The following is a 26,689-nucleotide window of genomic DNA, read 5'->3' as shown; positions in this document are numbered from 1 at the left end:
CAGGTTGTTTCTATAAAATGTGATTTATTAAACAGCATACCTGATAGCAATGTTACATAGAAACTGCATCAAGATTGCTTAAAGTGAAGACTGCAGATTACGGCGTTCCTAGTAGAAAGCGTGACGCGGTTCTCTTGGCTCCTTGACGAACACACAGCGGCGTGGTCCCCCACCCCCCCCTCCGAGCTGAGCTGCTACTGGGTTCTCAGCTATGTGATGTACATGCTAACGACAGTGGAGAAACAAGACTGAACACCTGTGCTGGTTAATGTCACCACCACGCTGGACTATAGAAATAAAGTCCTCTCCCACATTCGCTGGACAGATGCATGCAATTAAATGTGTGAGGACATTATACAGTGGGTACATTTTGCAATTCAATTTGAACAGTCCACATTTAGTGTCGTCCTCTGTGCTGAATGAGGAGCGATGTGTTGGACACAGGCCTCGAACATCTAGTGAAGTGAAAGTAATCGGAGTTCTCCACCTGACGTTCTCTGAATTCTCTCGTTCCAACATTTGTAATTGACAGATCTTATAATACTTGTGTGGCCCCTGGTATGAGTGGATTCTGCCACACACCGGTACTTTCACAAAGTAAAATGGGCCAGTTCTCCTCTGTAGACCACCAGGGGAAAAGCTCCGGGTTTCGGGAAGATCTCGTACTATTGGTGTTTCTTTGGGAAGTATCTTGAAATGTGTCGTGGGGAGTGAACTATCTGACGGACGGACGGAGGTAAAGTAAAGGTTGTAAAATGTTTGATCCCCGGAGTGAAGTCGGAGGGGGAAGTTACTTCTTGATCACTTCCTCTTTCAGCTTGTCGGCCAGATGTTTTCTCTTCTGGAGCTTCTTCCTCTCCTCAGCAGATATCTCCTGTGTGGAAAGACCAGACAGTCAGGTTGACACCTTTACTGATGACATCATAACCACCAGCACGGCTTGAAACTAAACGGTGAAGGGTAGAAGAAGCAGCGAGAAGGCTACTAAGATACAACACAGCACACAAGTACACACTGGAAAAGTAGATGAGACGAGCCGGGGTGGAAAACGGAGCTATGCCACACCTACCTAAAAGAATCGCTTTCATTTCAAGACCTTCATGAAACCCACTGTCTTTCTTAGTGGAGGTCAATGACACCTCATGGGGCTCAAATTGGACTTTATCCAAGTCAAAAGAGCAAAGACTGCAAACAATTCCTTCTCCGTGTGTGAGAAGTGTTGATGGAGGACTTTAGGTCAGGTTTTCAGAATCAGAGTCAGAGAGTATTTATTGCCAAGTAGGTTTACACCTACAAAGGAATTTGCTCTGGTGAGGACAAGAGGAACAAAAGGGAGAGGGAACCACACACACACGACACTTCAGCCATGAGCAACTACACGACTACACGTGTTCACGTCCGGCAGAGGGAGCTGACGGATCACCTTCGGTCTGGAGGAGTTAGAGTGCTGTGCAGGAGAAGGCGCAGGAAGAGGGGGGGCACAGGCCCCGTTCCTCTGGGACTGTCCCACGGCCTCCTGACAGGCCAGGCACAGACGGGGGGGGAGTGAAGAACAGGAATAAATAAATAAAATAAATGAGTCAGAAGGAAGATAAAGAGAAATTAGGAGAAAAATATTGGTGAAAGAAAACTGGGTGAAATCAACAATAGAATGAGAACTTAAAAGTAAAATAATTATGATCACAATTTGAATCAGTATTACAACTATGTAAATTGTTAGGTCCTCGCACAATTTCACCACAATGTGAAAACTGGGACACAACTGACAGCCAGTGTCAAATGAATTGTCAAAGCTCTTGACAACATGAGAGAGCCCTTGGATGGATGAGACGCTTGTGCAAAGTTTTTAGTTTGAAATGTTATTATTTTATGTGTTTATCAATAAATGTCTAAAGGAAAAAAAAAAATCATACAAAATACATTGGCTTCATCTTGTTAAGGATAATTCCACACGCTGTGTCAAAGAGCAAACCAATGAGCAGAGGATGAAAGGGAGTTAGGTAACATGAAGTGGATTGTAGTGAAGGAGCGGGCTGTCTGTACCGGGGTGGGGGTGGGTGCTGGTGGTGCAGGTGCTGGTGGGGGGGCCTCCTCTGATGTGGTGGTCTGCTTGGTCTTCTGCTGCTCCTTCTTCAGCGCGTGCAGCTTGTCTCGCTGCTGACAGAGATATGCTGCCCTCTGCTGGAGCTCCTCCTGCTGTGACGATGACAACTCCTGCAGGAGAGAGAGAACAGGTTCACCAGCAACTCAGAGCAGCCACAAGCCCGGTGAACTTTACTCAGTCAACTCCTTCCCAACTATTTAAAAACAATATCAACGGGTTTTAGGGGTTTTCTGCAAGCTACTTATTGATGTATCACTTTAGAATAAATGTACGAAAGATAACAGCAGTGAAGAAGGAGGAAATGTAGGATTTGGGGAACACTACAGAAGGAAACAGGGAACATTCTCCCTGTTCCCAGTCTGTGAACCATCAACCTCTGTTTAAAAGGAACTGCTGTTTTATGTTAGAGAAGTTGCAAAGTGTTGCTTTAACCTGGAAAATCATTTAAGCAGATTTCAGACATGTCCTGCAGAGGATCAAGATTAAGATTAAAATTCCTTTATTGTCTCCGGACTATTTTTCTCTGGATTTTCTCTACAGTTTCAAACAAGTACAATGCAGCAGGAAGTTAGCACCTGTAGTTGGCCTTTCTTGAAGAAATAGTACTTTCTTGATTCTTGTTGTTCTGGGTTTGTACCGTCATGGTTAAATGCACTTATTGTAAGTTGCTTCAGCTAAAGCTTGACATTTTCCGCAGGATTCAGGTGAGGGGGGGGGGGGGGGGGGGGGTGACACGTCTCTAACTCATATCTCTGATTTTGTTTACAGACACAGATTCTTGGTTTGTGTCCTCTTCTTGTGTGGCTCCTGTTTGTCATGTGGAGATATTTGTTATCTTTTAGTTTTGTATGACCCTCACAGAATGACTGACAGGTTCCACGCTGCCCCTCCCAGATGGTGCAGCAGGCTCACAGACTCACAGTAAATGGCTTAGAGAAGCCCGCCTCCCTGTGCGCCTCCTCCAGACACGTCTCGGCCGCAGTCCGGCTCCTGCTGCTCTGCTCCGTGGGCCGAGGAGCGCTGCTGGCGGACGGCTCGGCAGACTTCACTGGAGCTCTCACCGCTGGAAGGACTCTGGACTCCACACTGTTACAATCTGAACACACAGGTTTAAATCACTTTGGGAACTTGTGACTCTCTCCGGTTGGTCAGTAAATGACAACGCAGTTAAGATACGATAATGCCTGTAACCCACACTTTCCTTCAGAGATTAATGAGGTTTGGAAAACTACCATTTTGATTTAATAAAGGTTTTACCAAGATTAAAATAAAAGCAGTAAACCAGCTAAGTTAACTTTTCTTCTGAGTTACCTGGAATGAGTTTGGATGAGGACCGGCTCTTAGCTGAACCTTTTTCATCTCCAGCTCCGGGGTCAGTTGTCTTCCTCTCCTCTTTTCTGACAGGGTTGACCTTGACCTGGACACAAGGACCCACAGGACTTACCACACGTTGCACCTTTGACACAAACATTGCATTCAATTCAGCCCATTACCATAAAATACTAATGCTGGAAAATAGAAACTGCAACATAATCTACAGTCCTCAGCTGGTAGACCTGAAATGACCTGATTCTCTGTCTGCTGTTGCTGGCAGCTGAGTAGAAAAGCACTTTAAGCTGAAATTATTCTTTGACCAAGAGCTCTGATTAGTAATATTATATATATATGTGTGTATATATGTATCAATATCTCAATGAATATTTCAGATTTGTAATAGCATGTCAGACACATTATGTTCCAGTCCCCGTGCAGCAAACATTTTTAATCCGTTGGTGCTGCACGTGTAACCTAATTGACCGGCTTTAAAACTACAAAGCTACTACATGACAACTTGCTACAGAGGCGATCAGACAGTTTCCACGTGTCCTCGGGATGCACCGATACCGTGGGTTTGAATTTTTAATGTCATAGCGATACAAAAATCTTATAAAAAGAACTTCCCTTTCTACCCAATTCAAATATACTCAGTTTTATATTTGCACGCTGTGGAATGGTATCAATGCATCCTCAGACTGGGCAGAACACTGCTATGATCAGATCACTGATGGTACAGTTACCCGATTCAGTTCAGTGGCAGTGTTTCCGTTCACTAGTGGAGTGAGGTGACCGTTACTGCTGCTGCTGCCTCTGCTGCCACCGTTCCCCTCAGCTTTAGCCTTATCATGAAATGAATACCTCATTAGAGAAAGTGTCACATTATACGATTGATGATGGGACTTTAACGGGAAAAGGGAATGTCGGCAATAACCATTCTGCATTGGTAGCATCAGGCACGACACACAAAAAACAATCAAAGGTTGTGTGTGTTGTGCAGAGGCGCAGGGTTCACATGAGGTGCTCCACAGATCTTGATCTGATTTGCCGCACGCAGCTCATGATGTCATACCTTGGCATTGGTGCGTTGCTGGCTGGGAGCAGAGGTGGTATTCTGGGCTCTGCCGCTCTCTGCCACTGGCCTATCAGAGCAGTCGCTGGAGGTGGAACCAACCTCCTCCTCGAACAGCTGCCTCCTGGACATTTGCTCTTCGTACTCCTCTTTTGATTTTCTGAGATCAGGGCAGCAGGAGAGAAACATTACTTTTTTTGAATTTTACAGTTTTACCAGGGCTTTGTGTAAATTAGCTCAAGCAAAATTCATAAATTTGGCAAAGGCTGAAACTGAAAAGTTCACAACAGAGCATTCAAAGGCCCCTTTGAACAGTTTCAGGGTATGTTTGGTACCCCAGGTATGATAATAACCATGTAAATTGAATGTTAAGCAGGTTCCATTGTTCTGTTAACCTCTGTCCATCGGCTCAATGAACTAGATACTAGAATAAGACAAGAACGTCAGGGATTTCCTCAAGGGGCAACACTCTGCCCTGGCCTGCTTGTCCCAGGCACCACACACGAATCCTTTAATTGATTGATTCAACAGCTTTAATTGCCTTAGAGGTAATTTCCGAAAAGCATTTACCAGTAGGTACAAATAGAGGGAGAGACCAGGGAAAAGAGCGAGAAGACGAGGAGGTATCGTTTCCTTTTACCAAGAAAAGCTGCACAGGATAAGCAAGTGGATATGATGAAGTGTTTCATTAAACTGATGATGAAGATTTACACCAACACGATGAACAATCTCATTGTTGTGGCTTTATGGTTGGTCTCTTCAGATGTGCTCACAATTATCCAGCAAGACAAAGATGTGACAAGTATCGTTGCATTGGAGCTTCTCCCAACCTGGGCTCTAAAATGATATTGAAGTGCAGAACAACTCTTCAAAACACTTGATTTCATGTCAGTAAAGAATGAAAATCTACTTGCAGACTTGTCCGTGATTCAGATCCACCAGAGAAAACATGTACGAGTCTCATGGTGTGATGAAAGGTCAGTTGCACAAAAGTATAGCTTGTCAGAAATTGTATCTCAGAAAACAACTAGCAAAAACGAAAAAGAGAATTTCTCTCTCTGAGCTAATTTTCCGATCAAAGCCATGGGGGTGTGAATGGGAGGAAATGCTTGATAATGCAGTGCCAGTAAACAGCCATGGTTCAGTGTTGAGACCAAGGGATAAAATGACTCTTTTCTCAGTTGTTTGTTTAGCGTCAGTCTCTCCAACCTAAAGTAGCTGGACCCTAAGGAGCTTAACCCCATTACACTCAATGTGTTCTACTTGTTGAAGCTTCCACCAGCAAAATCCCATTAGAGAGCAGCGGCAGGAGCATCAAGGAAAGCTGTGCACATGCAGGCCACGGGCGCCTAAGGAAAATGGATCAGAGCAGTATGATGGAGAGAAAACTCAGATCTTACATTAAAGGTTTAGCATTTACAGATCTGAGATTTTACATAAACAATATCAATGACAGCGATTTGAAAGAACTGGTTTTATTGCTTCTTGGTATTAAGGGAGTAAAGTTTAGGCAACACCAGTATATGGCACTTCCTTGATTCAACCTTTGAATCATGGTCATAGAGGTCGAGTCAAAGAAGACCAGTCAGTTAGGTGTTTACAGAAAGTGTGTGTGTCTGCATGTGTGTGTCAGAGAGACACAGAAAGACAGAACGACACCAAGAGGATCAGAGAGAGAGAACAAGTGACTGACCTGAGAACCTCTTGCAGGATTTTCATCTCTTGTTGCTGCAGCTCCGTCATCACATCCACACCATCAGTCAGACACTCTGGAAGCTCCCCTACACACAACACAGACACACACATATGACTCGCAGCTATGTCAGTCACGTTTTCCTGTTTGTGCGTGTGTTTGGGTGTAAGTGTGTGTGTGCGTTAAGCAGCCTGCGTACCATTTCTCTCTTTAATGACCCTGAGGGCTTGAAGCTGGAGTTCCATATTCTTCTGAACCATCATCGAGCGGAACATCTGGAAGTCGTCTGTGGCCAGAACCGGCTGGAACACCGACTGAACAAAGAAAACTACATGAGAGCATGAAACATCACTTTGCCCACAAGTTAAATAAATGGAATTATGATACTTTGTGCCATTTTTGTTTTATATGTCTATTTTCCTTTAATTTCTTAGATTTAGAAATTGTATGAACAGTTGCACATGTTGTTTACTAAATATAAAAGTTAAATTTATCTCTAGCACAGCTGTCCAATTCCCATCAGCAATGGCTATAGCATCCAAGGCTCTAGTGGGGACCCTTGGAAGATAAGAGGGACAGGGTGACCAGTGGGGGACGTCAATAATCACTATAATCAGCTGATGTCTTGGACTCTCAGGATCCATTTGTTATGTGGGGTCATGTTTAGGGTTAGGTACTAAATAGAATCATGAATGGGACATGGTATTACCAAATGGGGTCTTTGAAAATGTATGTTCTCGTTGATGTATCAAGCTACAGTGAGTGATTGAGCTCAAGACATCTTATGTTCTCCTGAAAATGTTGCGAGCAGCTGACAAGATTTCCTTGAAGTATGATTAAGTAGTGATGTGAGGACCACATCGAATATTCAAAGTATTCCACCTCATTCCCTCAGTCATATTTTGGAGTCTAGATGCAATTTAAAATAAAATAAATTAAAAAAAACTCTGTATACTGAGAAATGAAACTTGTGCATCAGTTAATCTATACATTTTCTACCTGCTTTACAGACTTAAACTATTTATCTCAGTTGTGATAAATAACATCCAAGTATCATGATTGGTATGAAATCCAAATCTCCATTTCTCGTTGTCTGGTATAGCCACATCACACTTTTCGATGGGTCCAGAGAATAAATCTGAAGATTGTAAAATTTTAAAGACAAGTGGTGGTGACACCATCACTTTATTTGAGTGTTTCAAACTAGCTAATGGCAGGATGAATGAGCAAAATACACATCTGCCTTGAAGGGCGAGACAGACACCAGTTCAGTTTGGCACCAGGAAAAATCTGCATCACTGGGGCTGTGTCAGAATGACCCATCCTTGACTCTTCATTCAGAGTAGGTGGCAGGCTGACAGTCGAGTGCAAACGGGGATACCTGTAGTGTGTTGGACTTGGCAAAGGGAGAGGAGCACGCATCCAGGAACTGCTGCTCGTTGATGCCAACCTCCTCCATGTAGTTCTCCAACAGCTTCTCCACCTGCAAATAAAAAGCAGCTAATATCATCCCAGCCGTTCTGAAAACAGCTCGTGAGTGATGCGTGAATTCAAAATCAACTTGAACTCACCAGCTTCTTATACTGCCGATGGATGTCTGTGTATGATAATTTGTTTTCATCTTCGTCATCAAAAACTGAAAAATGAAGAACATCCAAATGTTAGTAGTTCATCATTGAGAATGAACTCATGGGAGACATTTGAAAAACATGACACACACACGTTAATTTGTTTGATTTTCTATTTGTCACAAGACAACACACATGTAACACAACTTCTTGTACAAATAATTTCACTCATAAGAAACTGTTCGACAAATGACAATAAAGTAATTAAACAGTTTAAATGACATAATATGTTAATACTTGTTTTAGACATTATCTCCACTTGTTCATGTGTTATAGTGTTTTATGTGTTTTTCAAGGATTAATAATTGTCTTATCTCTTAATATCAACAAGATATTAACTCTCAACATAACTTCAGTTCAGACGACTTTACCAAGCTGCCTATCTTTTATCTGAACTCACATGATAAACACAGTAGATCAGGACAGACCACAGAAGAGTTATGTAATAAATAAATAAATAAAAGGATGGAGTCAACACATCACGCATCATTCACAATGGAAGTGCAGTAGAGACTCGATGTTAAACGAGTGTTTATCACTGAATCTGTTATTTCCACAGTTTGGAGGCTAATGTTTCTACCTAGCTTGTAATCTTCTCGTCCTGTGACAGGTCTCTGTTTCTCACCCTGGGAGCTTCGTGGCTTCAAAACCGAAACTAATGAACCGGAAATCACACTCTCTGATATTGAAATGATCGATTAATAACCAGCTGCTGAATTATTAGATATCACACAACTGAAAATAAGTCGCAGTCACAAGTTAGCGTTAGCTTAGCCACCTCGCTAACTTGGTCCAGCCCGTGAGGCTGCTGAGAACATGGCGAGTAGCGCAGTTTGTTTACCTGTGCATTTGTTCTCCATGAAGTCCGTGACGGGGACGACCCACTCGGGGCTGCCCAGGTAGCCCACGATGCTCTCCACGACCCAGTCGCTGTCGTCCTCCGCCATGGTGGCCGCTGCGGAGCGCCGGGCGGCGGTAGCAGCGTTAGCAGCTGCGGGGGTTCGGGTCCAGCTCCTCCGCTACAGCACGAACACACACGGGCCCGGACACGCGGGCACAGACATCGGGTCTGTTGCGCTTCATGAACCAGGCTCCATGGCGCGGCTCAGCGGCTGCCTCCTTGTCTCCTCGCCTCGCCTCCTCGCCTCCTTTCCTAGCGGGAGATCTGCGAACTCATCAGTTTGAAGGCGAGAGTGATGACGCCTAATCGGTTGCCAGGGCGACAGTTGCGTCAGTGCCTGAGTCCAGAAAGGAAACAGATAATATAATATAATATAATATAATATAATATGACGTACTATAATATAACATAACATAACAGAGTAGAATATAATAAACATAATATATATAATATAATATAATATGACATATAGTATAATATAATTTAATATAACAACATAACATAATATAACATAATGTAATATGATATTATATTATATTACATCATATTATATTATAGAGAGAATAGAATAGAATAGAGTAGAACATAAAATCACATCAGTTTACATAACAAAACATAACAAAACATAACACAACATGACACAACATAAGAAACATAACATAACACATCATAACATAACAACTGTTTGTAATCTGCCGGAACTTGTCTTCAATGCACCAGTTACTTTATGTTTTCAAGTCATCTGTAAAAACAAAATGTATGCCCTCAAAACAAAAATATAACTAGTTAGTTAAACGATTAGTTAGTTAGACATGAATAAAACAATTGGGTCAAATCAATATAAAATTAATTCATTTTTCAAAACAAACCTAATTGTATAACAACTACATCAATGATGAACACACCACATCCGCCCTCACCTGGCTGGATGGAGCCTGTGGGGACACTTCCGCCCTCACCTGTCTGAGTGGAGCCTGTGGGGACACTTCCGCCCTCACCTGGCTGAGTGGAGCCTGTGGGGACACTTCCGCCCTCACCTGGGTGGATGGAGCCCGTGGAGGATGAAGAAGTGTACATGCTGAGATTCTCTGTGTCTCACAGGTGAGTTGTTGTTGGAAAGTATCCACGTCATCCTCTTTAAGACTTGTTAATTATGGTTAATGATATAAAGATGTTTTGATTTCATTTTGGGGTTTTCTGTCGAAGTTTAAAAAGAACTTGAGACAGGTGCAAGTTATTTTATTGTGAAGAAAAATGTAAACTCTGCATCCTCATTGCTGCTGAACTTTATTAGCAATTTACCGATTTTTCTTTTATTAGTAACTGTTCCAACCCTGGAACCTGAAACATAAGAATTCACTTAAAAGTAACAGCTCTGTTAAACTTTACTATGTTTTCTTTATTCACTTCTTCCCTCCTTCTCTTTATCTCCTCAATAAGGATGGAGATGCACAGACAGTTCATAATTGTAAATACTGTAAAGTTGTCTATAGAAACATATATAACAATATCAAATAACCCTAAAGATGTTTGTCATCTGTCACTCAATGGCTGCAGCTTTGATATATTGACTGTGAACACCTTCAGGTATGAATATTACAGTTTTTTATTAATAATTTTGTCTAAAATCAGCCAACATGTTCCTGCAGTAACATGGCTACCTGCCCCGAGGCCTGACCACTCAGCCTATTGGCCCCCAGAATGACAGCCACAATGTAGTACTGCACTCAGGATTAACTTCTGAGGTAAGCCACTTCACTTTAATCAACATCCTTTGTGTCAATCAGTGTTAGTCAGCGCACACACACACACACACATACACACACACACACACACACACAACAAAAAACACAGACAATCTAAAAGCCAAGATTCCTTATTTTTTATTAAGAGTAAAAATGTAGGGATCATATAATTCAGTAGTGTGCATTAACAAGGATGTTCAATAAATATACATTCCGTCTGTATTTTTAAAGGTAAATAAGATTCCATAATATCATCATCTCTAGAAAGGCTCATAGCTACTGTGCACTGTTCATAAAGGCGGGGCATGCAAGCAACAGTCATGCCGAAGAGGATTCAACAGAATAAAGGTAGGCGACATTAAAAAAGCTTTTACAGTGAGCATCATCCAGTTTAAATATGCATATGTCTCCATCCCATCTACTTTGACATATCTGCCGTCTCACTGGAATGAAATACAGACGTCAGTGCACAACAGGTCACACAGAAACAACCATCTTTGTTTTCTTGTATCAGATTGTAAACCATAGCTGATTTCAAACCTAGGTATCTGTGTTCTCTGTTTCCAGAGCGACAGTAACTCTACATTGAAAACATGTCTTTAAAGGTTATGTCCCGGTCCATGCAAACTATAAAATAGTCACTGTTTATAAAGATCAACGTAGTTTTGAAGGAAGTAAACAAGACCTGGGTACAGGCGTATTAGCAGCATTCATGCCCCATCATGATTATAATATATAATAGCAGCATTAAGTAGAGAATCAAACTACAGACAGGCTGTCAGTTCACAAGCAGTACAGCGTGGAGACGTGGTGCTCTACAAGAAACTATGTGGATGTTGTCATTGAGATGAGAATCTTCACGTTTGACTCATTCTGCATGAAGGGACTTTTTTACGAATGACTAGTGGTTGTATTTGCTTTACATCAGCATTAGTGTCTCACTTATGGATCAGTATATGGATGGATTCATGGTTGTGTCTCAGGAAATTACTACAGCAGCAAAATAAAGTGAAATTAAATTTGTTTGCATGTTTTAATTGAACATTTAATAGTTGTTATTAGGTTATATGATTATACTTTCGTGTTTTGTATATTATCTTCACATCTTATCTCCTGATATCAACAAAATAGAAACTCTCAATATAGTATAACATTCCCAAGCTGCTGCATTTTATATAAACTGACACAAACTGTAGTTGCAAACCAACACGTGAACTTAATCAAGGCTTATTTTGAAAAACATGTCATAATACGTGAGAAGTTTATTTCTCTTGACGTCCTCTAGATGGCAGAAGTTATCCATCACGACCAGATTCTAGTTGTGTTTTCTTTTACCGTGACTGTGATTCAGCTGCTTGTCTGTAGATATAAGTATAGGGAAGATAGTATTTCTTGACTGAGTCTGTATAGAGGCTTACATTTGACGGGTGTATACTGTACTGGCTTGTAAATAGGGTACATCAATTCTTTGGAAACACCAAAAACAAAAAACCAGGTGTTGTATAATGTAAGGTCTGCTTGAGATCATTGCATCCATTATAATTAAGGTGTATACACATTTTTTGATTAATCAATTAATTAATCGGTCTGTAAAATATCAGAAAACAATAATAATATTAGAAAGGCTGTCACCTGGGATATCTTTTTGTCATTTTAGAGTAAAATCATCAGAGTTGCTACAAATTACTTTTATGTTAATTAAAAAAATCCATTGTTTCAGCTCAGTACTGTTCAACAACAATGACAGATTACAGCGAAGCCTGCTTTACATTCTGACGCATATCTTCAGTTTGACAGCAGAATAAAATTATTTAATTCACCCAGTTAATTAGTGATAACACCCATGCCCGGGGTTGATTAAACCCACTATGCAGCCCTCTCTGTTAATGTGTCCTTGATTAATGGCTTTGGAAATTAAACAATGCTTCAACCTTATAAACCCACAAAGTATATTTGAGTGTGTAAAGGTCTTAAACTGACATGCAGCCATTCCAAAAAAATGCAAATGAAAGTTGCCACAAGCTTAAATGACCTGCTCTTTACTACCGATACTGTATATTTAGCTCTGGCTCCACATGTTAAAGGTAATATATATTCAGCCACAGGGATGACATTACAGGCCACTGTGTCCTTGAGGTTAAACTGTCAAGCTCTTTTAAAAATTCATCGTATTGATTTGGCTGAGAGCAGAGACCCTCTGGCCCCTTTTTCAAACTGCTCCTTGTGTATTGGTTCAACGAGTCACAACATTTCATTGGAAAGGAAACGATAGATATACATTCAGCTTCTCGACTTTTCCTCGGATTTGTATATGGAACAAGTAATGATTTTTCTCTAAGGACCTTTTTCAGATCAATAGCTCCTCGTCCTCCTGGGAGAAATATTGTAATGAAGGCTGTAATCTTCCAATGGCCATAAGATGTGTGTTGTTAACACAGCAGAATAGGTGTATTGTCTGATTCAATTATGACCTCAAGAAAAGAAGATTTTAAAGTCCACCGTCCTGCAGGGGAGAGATATATGATCCACTGGGTCTGTACAGAGTTTAGTGTTTGTGGCACTAAAGCTCCAGTGTGTCTGATGATCTGGTTAGTTTTGGTGTGACGTTGTAATTTAGGAAGTGGACTTAAGACTTTTAATGTGTGTAACTTCCTGCAACAAAGATTCTTGTTTCAATCAGCTTAGAATTAAACTTTGATATTAAATCGCCCATTGTATAGCCTCATGTTTATACAGTATCTAAGAATGGACACTACCACTTCCTATTCCTGAAGGCAACCATTGGTTTTTCAACAAGCTCGCCAGGGGATAGTGAGGCAAGAAGAAATCATTTGGTCGTAATCTGCATCTTCCTCTGCTGTGTGTGCCTCTAAATTCTACACACGGTGGACGTGACTTGATCAATCCCTTTAGAGCTTAGCACAAAAAACAAGTTGCAACACTAATGGCAATGTTCACTTCAGTAGTGAGTGTAAAAAACTGATATTGGCTCATATGTGTAGATGCTTAAAAATCATGGAAATAAATATAACTTCCTTATACGTTTTAATACCAAATCAGTTTGTCTTTTTGTGGCCAGTGACGAAAATGATTAAACTGACCAGCGGTGGTACTTGAGGTTGTCAATGATTTACACCAGACCAAACCACTACTCTCAGTCTGTGTATCTGAGATCCACAGCATGAAAAGCTGTGTGATAAATCTCCGGCGGAGTTCTATCTTGAATGCTACCTTCAGCTCGTGAAGCTACATGTCCTCAGATGCTTCCCACCTCTGCACAGAAATGCAGTTACCTTTCCCCCTTTTAAAGGGTGATCAATGGTGACGGCCATGAAAAGGTTCAGTCACATACAATAACAATTATTTCACATGTCTCCTTTGCTCATCAAGAAGTTAAAATAAGTAGTACGGTCATTTCAGTGTCTCCATCATCGTTTCTTCTTCACCAAAGTTTTGGTTTCATTCTTAAAGATTAAAAAGTGCCAGACCGCAGAGGGGCGTCTCCTCTCCTTCCTGAGTTCTTCCACGTACACCAAGTCCCACAACCCAGATGTTACTTCAATCCTCTTTTTTCAGTGTCCTACAAAATAACAATAATAAAATGCTACAAAGACCCAGTGATGTAAGTCCACTGTCACTGGGAAAGAGCCTTCCTCGAGACATTCAGTGAAGAGGAATCCATCTGGGCGGTCACAGGGATCTGTTGGTCATCTCTCTGCTGCCGCTGCTCTCTGCTGACTGACTGGGCGGATCCATTGGATTGTCTTGGTAGCCACCTTCGTTCTGCAGCTGAATATTATCAAGGTCACTGATTTTAACTTGTACCGTCTCGTGATAACTCTCTATAATTGGCACGAGTCCATCTGCGAAGCCTTGGTGATTCATTTTGTCATCGTGGTGCCTCGTTTTCACCAGCGTGTGCCCGTCATCTTTGTGACTGTTTCTCATTGGTACAGGTGCGGTATCGTGTTGGCCTGTTCTGATCGGCATCGGCCCATTGTCCATGTGGCCGTCTTTCACCGGCACCAGCTTGTTGATCTGGTGCTTGATGCAGACGGGGATCTTGTTGGCTTGCAGGGAGCGGGTGTGACGTGAAAACCAGTCCCTGTCAAACGACGCCCGCAGCTGCTCCACCACCGTGGAGTTCCTGTCCTCGACGCCCTCTGGCTGGCTGATCACCAGGCCGGCCCCGGCATTGAAGGTGAACTCATTCCCCACCCAGTCAAGGTTACCTGTCAGGAAACAAATTAGTCACGACGGTTTTATGTAGACACAATTAATATCTCGCCCCCAAATAATAAAAATCAAGCTGTAAGTCAATAGACCATTCTGCCCTATGAGGAAAATCGATTCCTTTCCAAGAGTTTGATGGAAAGATCGATACAACTGGAGCTGGAACCATGAGTCGATGAACTTAACTTAACATTAAGACTGGAAGCAAAGAGAAAAAGTTAAAAAATATACTCTGCAGTCCCCTTACTACATATATATTTACATATCTTACAATACTTATTCCGGAAAATGTTCTCTGTCTGTCTGCAGCTCGTATATCTCGAGAACTGTTCATCTTCCCGGCTTCACCCGTGACTCATGTTGTTAAGGGGCCAAGGAAGTGAAGTGTTGAATTCTGTGCTATTTAGACACGTGGAATGTTTTATATTAATACACTTTGAATGAGGAGGTGACCGGTGCTCTGTAGAGGCGGCGACTGGGATTGGGACGAGCCAACAGCACGTACCAAACAGACAGGTTCACTGGAACAGGCACTGCACTGGAACAGATATGATTTAACTTCCTTAAGCACTGGCAGAGTAAGTGATTAAGAAAATAAACACATTTGAGGTGCTGGTATTTGTTTGTTTTTGCTTTGGTGTGAGCTACAAGCTGTTTCCACCTGCCCCAAGTAATGCTGAGCTAGGCTAATTTCCTCCGAGCTCTATCTGAACAGGGAAATCAGTGTGGTATCAACCTCATCTAATTTCCCCTGAACAAACAATATTACTTCCCGAAATGCAGAGCGGCTCCTTCTAGCCGACTGAAAATTAGATCTGCATGAGGTGAGAGGGGACAGGGTAATAACATCTAGAGGATGAGCTCACCTAAATAAATGGCTCGGTCAGTCACCATAAACCTGTTATGGTTTATTCCCTGGAGGCTGCCATCCCTCTGCACCCTGGGGTTGAAGTACTTCTACACACACAAACACAAACACACACACCCAAATACACACACACAGGCATACAGTGGTGCGGTGAGCGCTGATGAAGTGTATCTTCGGAGTTGTAAATAGTACGTAGCAGCCTTGTACTCACGGCTTCCAGGGAACAGTTGGCCTGCTCCATGCACAGACTCCTCAGGGACCAGATAAAGTTGAAAGTAAGTGGTTGAGTCTTTTCCCAGCAACTTATCAGCAGACGCACCCTCACCCTCCTCAGGATCAGAGCCTCCCGGATGAGGCCATCGATACGAGACCAGTACCTTGGCACAGACACACAAACACACACACACACACACACAACTGTCGGCACATAGCCAGAAGGCATACACAGAATTTAATCACTTGACTCAAAGCATTGCATTCAAGCTTTGGATGATAGACGCCAGTCAAATCATCCCAAAGCAAGCAGCTGGTGCAGCGGCAGAGGGGTCTAACTTGTGGGCGGTGCTGCTGACCAGGGGCAGGTAATCGATGATGGAGATGTATATGAAATGGCGAGCTTCTTGGATGATCCAGGAAATGGCTCCCAGGTCGTTGGTACGATCTTTAGGGATGAAAACATCCGGAGAGCTCTGTCAAGAAGAAGAGGAAGAGGAAAGACGTTGATTATCTTATTAGTTATGATAATACTTAACTATCATTCTTTACAAAGGACCACAAGGATTCAATTGTCTTCCTCTGTTTTACACGCTTGTGTCTTTTTGTCCAAGTGAAGCCTCCATGTTTAACTGTACGTGTGTGTTTTTGTATCGATATTAATCCTGCACCAATCGCTCATCTCCAGGAAGCAGCCACGTCCTGCGGAGGCGCTGCGTGTGAATAATGTTCTCTCCCACCTGGTGGTCGCCTCCACTTGATATGACTGCTGCACCTCAGTGTGTTACACATTCACGTGAGATGAATACAAAATGAATTCATTTTTCAACCTTTGTCAATTTCCCAGAGAATCATTCATGAATGTTGTTTTTCTCTTTAATCTGCAAATTAAATTGGACTGATATCTATGAGTATGCACAATTTGGTCAAACTTGATTGAATTTAAGGGGACTGGTGGGCCTTGCTGGAGGTGTCTCCTCTTCTGAGTGCCATTCCAGTCTTTAACAATTTTGTAATAGTCAAAGTGACCTAATGTTGTGACTCACAGAGATGAAGGCCTGAGCCTTGGTGCTGTTGAGAGTGAAGTCCAGAGGAGCGTTCTTGTTGTAAAGGGCAAAGAGACGCTTGGACCAGAAGGAGGGGATGAAGTCTCTGTATTGGAGCCCCCAGTAGAGGCTGAACACTCTGTGCAGGTCCAGAGCCAGACAGCTGCAGTTGTACACCAGCACTCCCAGTTCCTTCCTCTGGAGAGCAAAAACAAATTGTGTTAGATCCCCATCAGCACGGAGACAACCAGCAGTCATGTGATCTAAATATCCTGAACACTGTCACCATTACTTTCACCATCAGCGGCAAAAAATGCTGTCCATCATCTCCATCAACATTCCCATTAGATTTCCTTTCACAGGTGTCTTCACCTTTCTGCTGTGTTTTACTTAAAGACACCCATTCACCCACATACTCAACATACACCTTCTTATGTAAAGTCCATGTGGTCTCATCCAATTATCCCTTCACCAGCTATGAGTGACAAGACAATGCCCTGGTTCTTCTCTCTGTTCTCATTTTTCTGTCTTTTCCCTCGGCAGCGTTTCTTAACTTGTCCTTTTTAAAATGTCCTTCTCATTCTCTCATTCACTCCCATTCCCCGCTATGAGCAAATTGTCCCTAATTGAGTTTAGATCCCACTTAGTTCAGTCAAATTTAATACAACCTACTTTATCTCCCTCAAAACAGACCAACATGCACACGGAATAGACTAAAGATACTGTCCTTGATGTGACTCTTCACAGACTGATGGGCATAAGGAAAAAACATCAAACATGGATTTTCTTATTGTCCAGCTGCCTAAAACACATCCATGTAATTTGGAAATAATTGGATTCTGACTTGAGAAGCAGTAATACTGAATTGTATAACTTTACATGTATAAAAGTTATTTTGGAATTACTACTTTTAGTTGTACAGAATAAAACACTCCAGGTCCAGATAAGTTATGTTGGCCTCATTGAGCCTCCCTGCAATTCATCTTCCTAAGCCAGGGCCTCTGGTATCTGTGGGTGTCTGAAGATGGATGGAGCTGCATTTTAATGAACCAATGATTCCCAGCTTTGAAGAGGGAGATGAAAGAATGGCCACTTTCTATTTTGGGATGCCACCACCTTGCATGCCCTGACTTAAATCTCCATACAAAATGAGAACACAGGTTTTACATTAAGATTTACTTTGGTAACAATTTTTCTAAATGTGTGTCAGTACAGTTAAAAATCTGCACTTCACTATGTAGTGTGTATTTCTGTATATAGTGAGGTATTGGATACAGTGGCTAGGGATCTCCAGTCCATGCTTGCACTCCCGATGTAGAAGTGTCTCCTGTCGACCACCCAGAAGGAGGAGAGGAGGTGACCTTTGGTCAGCGCTGTCATGTTCACATAGTGGACCTCAGCATCTGGTCACGAGAGAGAGAGAGAGAGAAGAGATGAGCAAGAAAAGCAAAGACAGAGGCTGAAATACAGTCAGATACATGAGAGACGAGGGGAGGACTACAGAGGACAGACAGACAGACAGACAGATGAAAAGAGAGATGCAGAGAGAGAGAGAGAGAGAGAGAGAGAGAGAGAGAGAGAGAGAGAGAGAGACAGAGAGAGAGAGAGTCACTGACTGTGTCTGGCGAGCGTCTTGAGCTCGGTGGAGTCGATCATCCCGCTGGAGATCTTCAGCTGGACTCCTTTTGCTTTGAGCCCCTGAAGCCTGGACAGCAGAGCCCGGCCCTGATGGAAACACATCAGAGCCGCTGTCACTTCAGATCCACACACCGTTGTTGTGAACGTGCTGTTGCTGCGATTGACATTGTCACTCAGAGCGCTGGTCGTCTGTTTATTAAAGTTTATTGATAATGAATGTGTCACATGTCCAAATCACATCCATACTGCACGTCCCTGGGCCCTTAACAATACATCAACAGTTCTCAAGATATTCAAACCACTTTGAGACTTCCATTGCACTTTCCTGTTACAAGAGCATCCACACTTCCACTAAACTTTGCCTTTCCACTAAAGGCTACACTATATTACATTTTCTGGTCCAGTCTCCCTCTCGATGAAGTGGTTTTTCATTTGGCAACTGTTTGTGGAGAGATTGCCGGAGGCTGATAGACCATTAGCCCTTCTCTGCTCTGAGGCCTCTGAAGGAGCCATTACGTTCCAATCCAGAGCCTCAGGCTTTCATTAGCCCTGACATTCTCCATTTCTTAAAACAGAAGCAGTGTGTGTGTGCGTGTGTGTCTGTCTGTGTGTGTGTGTGTGTGTTTGTGTACAAAGCCTGGTCAAACCCTCCAGGCAACTTCCAATATCGCACATCCAAAATGAATAGTTCGCTTCAATCAGCCTGAAACTAGTCCCGACTGGCAATACCATTTTAAAAGGGCAGTTGCTCATTTCCCACCCAGTGGGTTGTTTGCCGCCTTTCACATAGATCTTACTGTCAGTTCTTTGTTACTCTGACATTATCCTGTGTCTCGGCTGGAGCAGAAAAACATCTTGTAGTTGAACGACCTTTCCAAATATGGCCAATTAAATTATGGCGCCTGTTTAGCCTCCTCACTGATAATCAAATCCAATATCTATGGCTTTTCTGTCACATTATCCGTGTTGAAATGTGACTGTACTCGAAAAAAAGCTCAGAGATAGTTGAGTTACATTTCATGAATATCCCCAATTCACTAATTTATACTCCTACTCAAATACAAAGGGCGGCAATGTAAATATTCAATAGCTTCTCAGAGCTGAACATCAGCACAACAACAACAACAACAACAAAAGCTCTGAGCTCACATCTGACAAACCTTGACACTCACGACTCAGACATGTTTGCTTTTAATGCTGACTGAAATAACCAGGGATGAGAATGTGGGGATGCTACAGAACAAACAACAATATCATAACAGCATTAATAACATCAGTGATGTTGCAGTCATGCATAAATATAGATTAATGTCCATGAATGATTCCCTGTTGCATTCTGGGAAGCTTTGACTTTTTTGGCTTGACCACAAGAACCATAGCAGCTCGGTAAAAATAACTGAGTAACTGGCGGATGAGGTTACACCATTGACTTGAGATATGCTAACTTGTGCATTACATGACATGGCAACATTTAGCACGTTCCCAGCAGTTCCACAATATTAAATGTGCAATAGTTAACACTATATATCCACCAAAGTAAAATACTTCATAGACTTTTCAGCATCATTACCAATCTATATGTCTTATGATAGGCCATAAGTAATGATGATGTATATAATATTAGTAGTATTAGCAATATAATCTCAGCCACAACTGTTGATTATATAGAGGAGACAAAGTCATTCATAGAGGGAGAAGAGCAAGCAGTAAAAAACAGGAGCAGCATTTATAGTGTCTGTCGGCTTCCTCTGGTTTTACCTGTCTGGCCGCCGGCTGGAAGCTGGATTCATAATCGGAGGAATTGAGGAGCCACAGCGGCGAGACGATCTCCACGACCCTGATGGCCCGGTCCAATAAACTGTACAGGCCCACCGAGAGAGGGACGTGGGCTGTACCATTGTCAGGGAAGGAGACGTCTTCTGGGATGTTCTCAACAAGCACGACTCTGCGGAAAATAATGAGAGAAAACCGATTAAAGAAGATGAGAGGGAAAACGTATTTACATAATGGTTACATGAAAAACATGCAAAAAGACAAAAAGCATCATTAGGAGAGGCCATGGAGGCTTGTTGGTGGAAGAATGCTGAAGAAATGAATATGAGGTTCATGGTCTGTCACAAAGCAGTTATCTGTTTACAGTAGGGGCAGAATTATTAGAAGCTCGAGTGTTAATGGTGATATTCGAATCAGCTAAAAAGACTTTCCTACTCGGTCTCTGGATCGTTATTTTAATGAGAGAAATCCAGATTTCCACAGCGCCGTGCCCTCAGCGTTATTAAACTCTTGCACACGTTGCCGATGGCTGAGCCTGAGAAGACGTGAAGGTTGATGTTCAGAGACGTCAGCAGCGTGGATTCAGTTTCACCTAGTCAGGGAAAAGTTTATTTTTTTGCTGTTTTCTCGTTGGTTTCCACTCGCTCTGCTCTCACACGGTGCGTTTTAATGTCATCATCAGCAGTCTGCAGTCACATGCTGTGGTTTCAGCAGCCATAACACATAAACACATACATAATGTAAAGGGGTTCACGAACATATAGGTAATATGAGGCAGAGAATCGCTGTATCATTGAGATCATCTGCTTATCGTCAAAGCGCACCACCTGACCTGGATGGTAAACGATGTGGAACATTTACTGTTTTAGCGTTTTAATCTTTTGTAATCATCCCTGTGAATATCTGCCGAGGTGTGAAGTCAAGTTGTCTGGCTAACTGCAACTCTCTCCTCTCCCTAATGGATTCCCGTCTCCCATCTTACTCCACTGGGATGCTTGACAATGACACGGACATTACCACGGGAGTCAACAAATTGAATTACCCCAGGCCCCTGATCTGCAGTCACACAGAACCGTTCAGGCTTTTATCAGGCTCCAACGCTTACCGCATTGTTTCTGTCTCAGGCTCGTAGAAATTGATTGTGCCAACTGGATTTTAACAGAGAAATATGAAGGTGGTTGTGTGTGGGGGTTGTGTGTGTGTGTGTGTGGGGGGGGGTGGGGAGGGGGGGATCAGCCTGTGTGACCAGCTCAGACATAAATTCCGCGGCACTTCTGTCCTCGATTAAGTTTCCAGGAAGGTGACAAAACCAATCCTGCTCCTGAATTTATTTGTTTCCATGTGAAGGGGGGGGGGGGGGGGGGGGGGGATTATAGTAAGACATGTTATGGTAAATGAGCTCCACGGGGTTCAGTCCAGAGCACAGACTTTCCAGGTGCCTCTGACAGATGATCCATACTCTGATGCAGATCATTCTGGAAGTGGGAATTGGAGCAGTGAATCAGTGGATACGCCGAACTACATCTTTATATTAATATCTGAACATGGAACTATTGAAATCTAATCATCACAATACCAGCACTAGCATTAGTATCATCACTGCAGACATGGACGTGATGTCATTATGACTGAAAGGTCAATTAGATTTGCTGGTTGGTCACGAGATGAAGTCATGTGCTGCAAACCTGATAAAACCTGTCAAGTGACATGATTTATTTCTTTAATCTACAAAAAGAAAAGGAAGCTTCAACCCTAAAACTGTTTCTCTCATTTCAGGACAGTTTGACTGGCTCCTTATTTTGTCCAAATCATGAAAAATAGAAGAGAATAGAACATACTTAATATGTTTCAAATTTCCTCTAAAGAATAAGGTTGGAGCAATACTAAAAGTTCTGTTCAAGTAACATTAATAAAATCTATTTTGTTCCATGGTTAACTAGGAACAATTTTTTTGACATATAACCACATAAAGTTCCCTATTTACACATCTAGCAGAAGTCAAGGTAAGATCATTCATTTTGAATCATGTCTCCGATCCTCCGTCCATTATTCATACCACTTATTATTGATGGGTCCCAGCCTCACATTCACACCCCTGGGAAATGAACCACAGCCTCCAGTTAAACCAGGCTACATGTCTCTGGTCTGTGGGAGGAAGCCACCGTGTAGCCAATAGTTCTGATGAGACGACCATAGGACACGAAGAAAGAAACTGATCAAATCTTTTCACAGGTTAAAAACTTTGAGAGCTCACCGTAAAGTCGACGTCATTGGCTAAGATAGAAATAACTGCATCACATATTCAATAGTTTACATCACCATCTTAGAAACAAGGATCATTCCCCCCCATTAACTTCTGGCTATAAAACATGGTCCGTCTCCCCCTCGGTGGACTCCCCCCTGTTAGGACTAGGTAATACCAAATAGATCACAGCTCTCCCTCCGAGTAGCAGCACAGGGTCGGACGAGGTGTGACAGCTCAGGGTCTAGCAAGCGCTTCACTCAAGGGCACAGCGGCGGGAGCGTGTGCGGCAGGTGATAATGTCCTGGCATCACATCGAGAGGCAGGTTGCCAGCTGTACAACATTCCTTGGATAAAGTAGAGCTCGGTCAGGCTTTGGAAAGTGGCCAAGGGTCAAACTGTAGGACTCGCGCCCTCCGTGAGGATGACATGCTAATTTCTACTCGAGTAAATGGCCAGTAAAGTTTGGGAGAATCGCAGGTAAAGATGGTGCACGTTATACCGAGGCCTTTCACAGGATAATCCTCTGTTTGGCTCGAAGATTGCACGCCGAGAAAAGACACAAGGAAACCAACAGGGTGAGCGGAAATGAAATTACAGAGAGGATTATCATTCACGCACAGTATAGATCCTTTGTTTTTAACAGACAGCGAAAACTAGGGCAGCTACAGTGCGTGAAGAACAAGGATGGATGGAAGCCAGACTGAAGAGGAGGGGCGGTAATCTTATTGTCAAAAGAATTCCTCTCGGCCCGCTCTAATGGCTTCACTGTGATGAATGGTGATTCTGAGTAGTTCCAGCAGTCAGACGTGGGCCTTGGTACTAAAAGGTGAGAAATCAGGGATGCACTGGTTGTTTCTATTGATTTCTCCTCTGCTGCTCCTGACTGGTGTAACTATCAGCCAACTAATGGGTCTGATGGGACCCCAGGAGTTTACATAATAAATAAACAATAACTGCTACATATGAATCACTAAAGCATGTCAGTGTAATCTGGCGTCGTTAAGCCAATTACCTCCATATGCTTGTGTTGCTGTTGTAGCTCGTAGAGTAACAAACAGAACGGGATCATGTTGAAAATCATTCATTCAGCAGATTCAGCCCCTGACACCTGATAATCATCCAGCCTCTCATTGGCTGCCCTGAGCTCCGAGTGTTCAGCAACCAGATCATGAATGTGTGTGACACAGGAGCAGCTGCAGGTCTGCTTCCTGTGTGCAGCTCACTTCATAGGTAATAGTCCAGATTCAAACTGACATCATGGGAAACACACTTAGAAAATGAATATCAATCCATTATCTGAAACTTGAACCTCTGATTTGAACTGATTGTTCAGTTATTACCAAGTTTGTCCTTCACATTTCCTGCTCTGGGTGTTTGGGGACATGAGTGGTGGTCCAAAGTTTGCATGGACAAAACCCGGACCTTTTAATCAGCTGTATTGTATATACCAAGAAGTCTCACAATAGAGTGTGGATAGCTCGACCCGGCCTGAGCCCCTCGGGTCCCCAAGGGTCACTCTCTCTCTTTTCCTTTATGAGGTTTTTGGAGTCTGAAATTGTTTGTGCAGTGATTTTCTTTAACCTGTTGCACCAGCTTTATTTTTGAGGTTTTCTTGTTGTAACTTGGTTGTTTATTAAGAGGACATTTATGATAAGGTAAAGATTAGTTTGTATTAAATATTAAAACCAACTAACTGCCATTAGCTGGCCTTTGCCTGCTTTGCCACCTGATGAAATGTACACGACCTTGTAATCTTTACAATCAGCTGTTTTCTGTTGGAGGAAACGAGCTGGAGGACCCACCCTGACCTTTTTTAACATCCTTTAGCGATAAGCACATTTGCTCTCAGTGATATTTGTCAGGTGCTATATCCGATCCTGAAGCAGCCGACTGCTCAGGCGGTGCTCAAAGTCAAACACATTCCATGGTTGAGTTAAGTCTGGTTCTCCACACATGGTTTCTGCTATTCCACCGGGCAACTGTAGATCAATACTAACCTGCTTATCGGCCTCTGATACCAGGAAATTACACGTGTCCACTGGGGAAATATCAGGCTGGCGTCAAATCAGACGAGAGGGCAACGACTGCCCCCAATAACCATGCAACAAACACACTAAGACCAAGGAGGTTTCAGTGCAATTATATATGAAGTAGCTCAGTCAACATTAACTACACAACAAAACAACTGGCTGTGTGCAAAGAAAAGCTGCTGAGTCATCATGTGGCCTTTGAAAGGAGAGAAAAGGTCACAGACCAAGTCAGCAGGAGGTCGACCTTCTGTAATTACATCATTCATTAAAAAAAAAATACCCTGTATTTCATTTTAACCTAATCACTGGTTCATTTTTCATAGTTGGTGAAAGAAATGACACATTTTCCTTAATGACTCAAACACCTTCAGGAAATCAAGTGAGCAGGAGCGAGGCTCGCTGCACCTTATTATAAACGTGTCACATGGTCATCCATCATTGGAATAAAAAATATGGAATAAAATCATTCATTGTGTTACACGTGCATGACTTATAGGTCTTTCATATGATGCATGTCACATCATATAATCTAATCATGGAATCTGACCACACACTGCAAAATTTGTTTGGAGTCAAGTCAGGAGCTGAGGAACCCTGTCATCTGTGACAGATAGCCAATAACAGCAGATGGATCTATTCAGCTCTCACTCAGTCCGACCCCCAGATCCTGCTCTTCTTCTCCTTTGATTAGGTTCACCCCCCCCCCCCCCCCCCCCATCATCTCTCCTCTAGCCTCGCATTTATGTCTCATTCTTCCCCCCCAAGCTCTAGGGGTCCTTCGGAGGAGGCAAATGCAGCTTTACAAGTTGGAATCACACTTTCAACTCTCAGTGAAAGAGAAGGATGCTTGACTGAGTTCTGTGCAAGGCTGTTAAATGACTCATTTGGGGAAGAAGAGAGAGTTTTGTGCTCAAACATAGTGAAAAGGAAAGAGAGAGGTAATTCCAGGAGGAACAGAACCTTGAATGAAAAGAGGGGAACCAGTCGGACGTGGTGACGGAGAACGCAGATTGCGTTCGGGAGACTCCACATTGATAGACTGTGGCAACTTGCAAGTTTCTGGTAGAAAGAAACTTTGAGAACAGCCTGGTGATCACTCCAGGACAGTGGGGGAGCTACAGTAATGAGGCGGAGGAAGGAACAGATTTGTCATATTTTGGCGTTGCCACATTATTTTACCTCTGCATGCCCTGTACATTAATTCAAGCTTTGTTTAAAAAGTCTGCAGGTTTTATCTGGTGCCTGTGGGGGCTGGGTTGCAACATTGCACTGGGATTGCTTGATATTCAAAACTGAAATAACAATTTGTTTCTTGCAATACAAGCTGGTGCAACACAGCAGGGCCAAGGCAAATCCAATCTGAATGGCACTCAGAGAGCCGAGACCTCTGCCAAGGCCCAACAGCCCCCTTAGATTCAATGAAGCTGCACCAATTTCCACACTCTCATAGAAATCTGTTCACTGAATATGTCTGATATTCTTAATCAAGATCTATGAATTATTCCCTGGGAGAAAAAAGTGAAACTGCTGATATATCACACAATGCTGGATCCGCCCCTTGATACAGATCTGCACCAAAATTGTATGTCTTCTTCTCTGACCCACAATTCGTCCTTTCACCAATTTTGAAATCTGTTGGTGTGTAATCTTACTTACAAACCAACAAACAAACAAACAGACAGGGGTGAAAACACAACCTCTTTGGTGGAGGTAACTATGGTTTTCATTCTTAGAAGCTACCATCAGGGATCAAGAGATCAATTTGAGCAGATACTCAATGATTTAAAGAAGAGAGATGACATGAAATACTACTTTCTTTGCTTTCTCTGTCACTTCAAACCAGACTGTTCACAAACTTCTCACGTAAAGGCCCTAACTTGTGATGAAGGATCCACACAACATGAATTGTACGTGTGGGGGGTGCTGCACGTCTCACCTGCAGTTCCTGCTGCAGTTCTCCTCTGTGATCCCGTCTTCGTCCTCGCCCCAAACGTCCACGGCTGAGAAGATCAAGGCCACCAGCACGGCGAAGCAGCAGACCAAGGCAAAGATCACGATGCACTTCTGCTGCGACTGCAAGAAAGAGAGGCGAGGCCAGATTGATTTACACGGTTTATTTTCTACTCTTCAACACTTTACTGTAAAAACATTGCCAAAGTGCCCCGACCTTGGCTCCTATCAGTTGC

General features: G+C 42.7%; 2 protein-coding genes across 4 annotated transcripts in view; both read right to left on the bottom strand.

Annotated features, from left to right (window-relative positions):
• Positions 1 to 4: 4 nt before the first annotated feature.
• Positions 5 to 8,791, bottom strand: cfap36 (cilia and flagella associated protein 36). 2 transcript variants are annotated; one of them, XM_053435989.1, is made up of 11 exons: positions 8,653 to 8,791; positions 7,755 to 7,819; positions 7,565 to 7,666; positions 6,383 to 6,497; positions 6,184 to 6,271; positions 4,491 to 4,650; positions 4,162 to 4,260; positions 3,416 to 3,521; positions 3,025 to 3,200; positions 2,044 to 2,214; positions 5 to 874 (listed from the first exon to the last, which is right to left on the bottom strand). In XM_053435989.1, the coding sequence occupies exons 1-11, from the start codon at positions 8,756 to 8,758 to the stop codon at positions 791 to 793; spliced, it is 1,272 nt and encodes a 423-aa protein (XP_053291964.1). In that variant the 5' UTR covers positions 8,759 to 8,791; the 3' UTR covers positions 5 to 790. The 2 variants fall into 2 exon arrangements, with proteins under 2 accessions (XP_053291964.1, XP_053291965.1); XM_053435990.1 differs by lacking the exon at positions 4,162 to 4,260 and having other exon boundaries at positions 8,653 to 8,790.
• A 1,788-nt stretch (positions 8,792 to 10,579) lies between these two features.
• The window catches only part of LOC128453927 (inactive phospholipase D5), a 36,303-nt gene continuing 20,193 nt past the window's right edge, over positions 10,580 to 26,689 (bottom strand). For both annotated transcript variants that reach the window (XM_053437062.1, XM_053437061.1), the window contains 9 exons: positions 26,440 to 26,576; positions 20,214 to 20,400; positions 18,434 to 18,542; positions 18,093 to 18,220; positions 16,818 to 17,015; positions 16,111 to 16,247; positions 15,770 to 15,935; positions 15,557 to 15,647; positions 10,580 to 14,689 (listed from right to left, as the gene is read on the bottom strand). In XM_053437062.1, coding sequence (XP_053293037.1) covers positions 14,148 to 14,689; positions 15,557 to 15,647; positions 15,770 to 15,935; positions 16,111 to 16,247; positions 16,818 to 17,015; positions 18,093 to 18,220; positions 18,434 to 18,542; positions 20,214 to 20,400; positions 26,440 to 26,576 — 1,695 coding nt within the window. In that variant the 3' untranslated portion in view covers positions 10,580 to 14,147. The remainder of the gene's footprint in view (positions 14,690 to 15,556; positions 15,648 to 15,769; positions 15,936 to 16,110; positions 16,248 to 16,817; positions 17,016 to 18,092; positions 18,221 to 18,433; positions 18,543 to 20,213; positions 20,401 to 26,439; positions 26,577 to 26,689) is intronic.

Source organism: Pleuronectes platessa, chromosome 12 (assembly GCF_947347685.1).
Source record: "Pleuronectes platessa chromosome 12, fPlePla1.1, whole genome shotgun sequence".
NCBI lineage: Eukaryota > Metazoa > Chordata > Actinopteri > Pleuronectiformes > Pleuronectidae > Pleuronectes > Pleuronectes platessa.
This window is presented reverse-complemented; position numbering and strand designations above follow the sequence as displayed.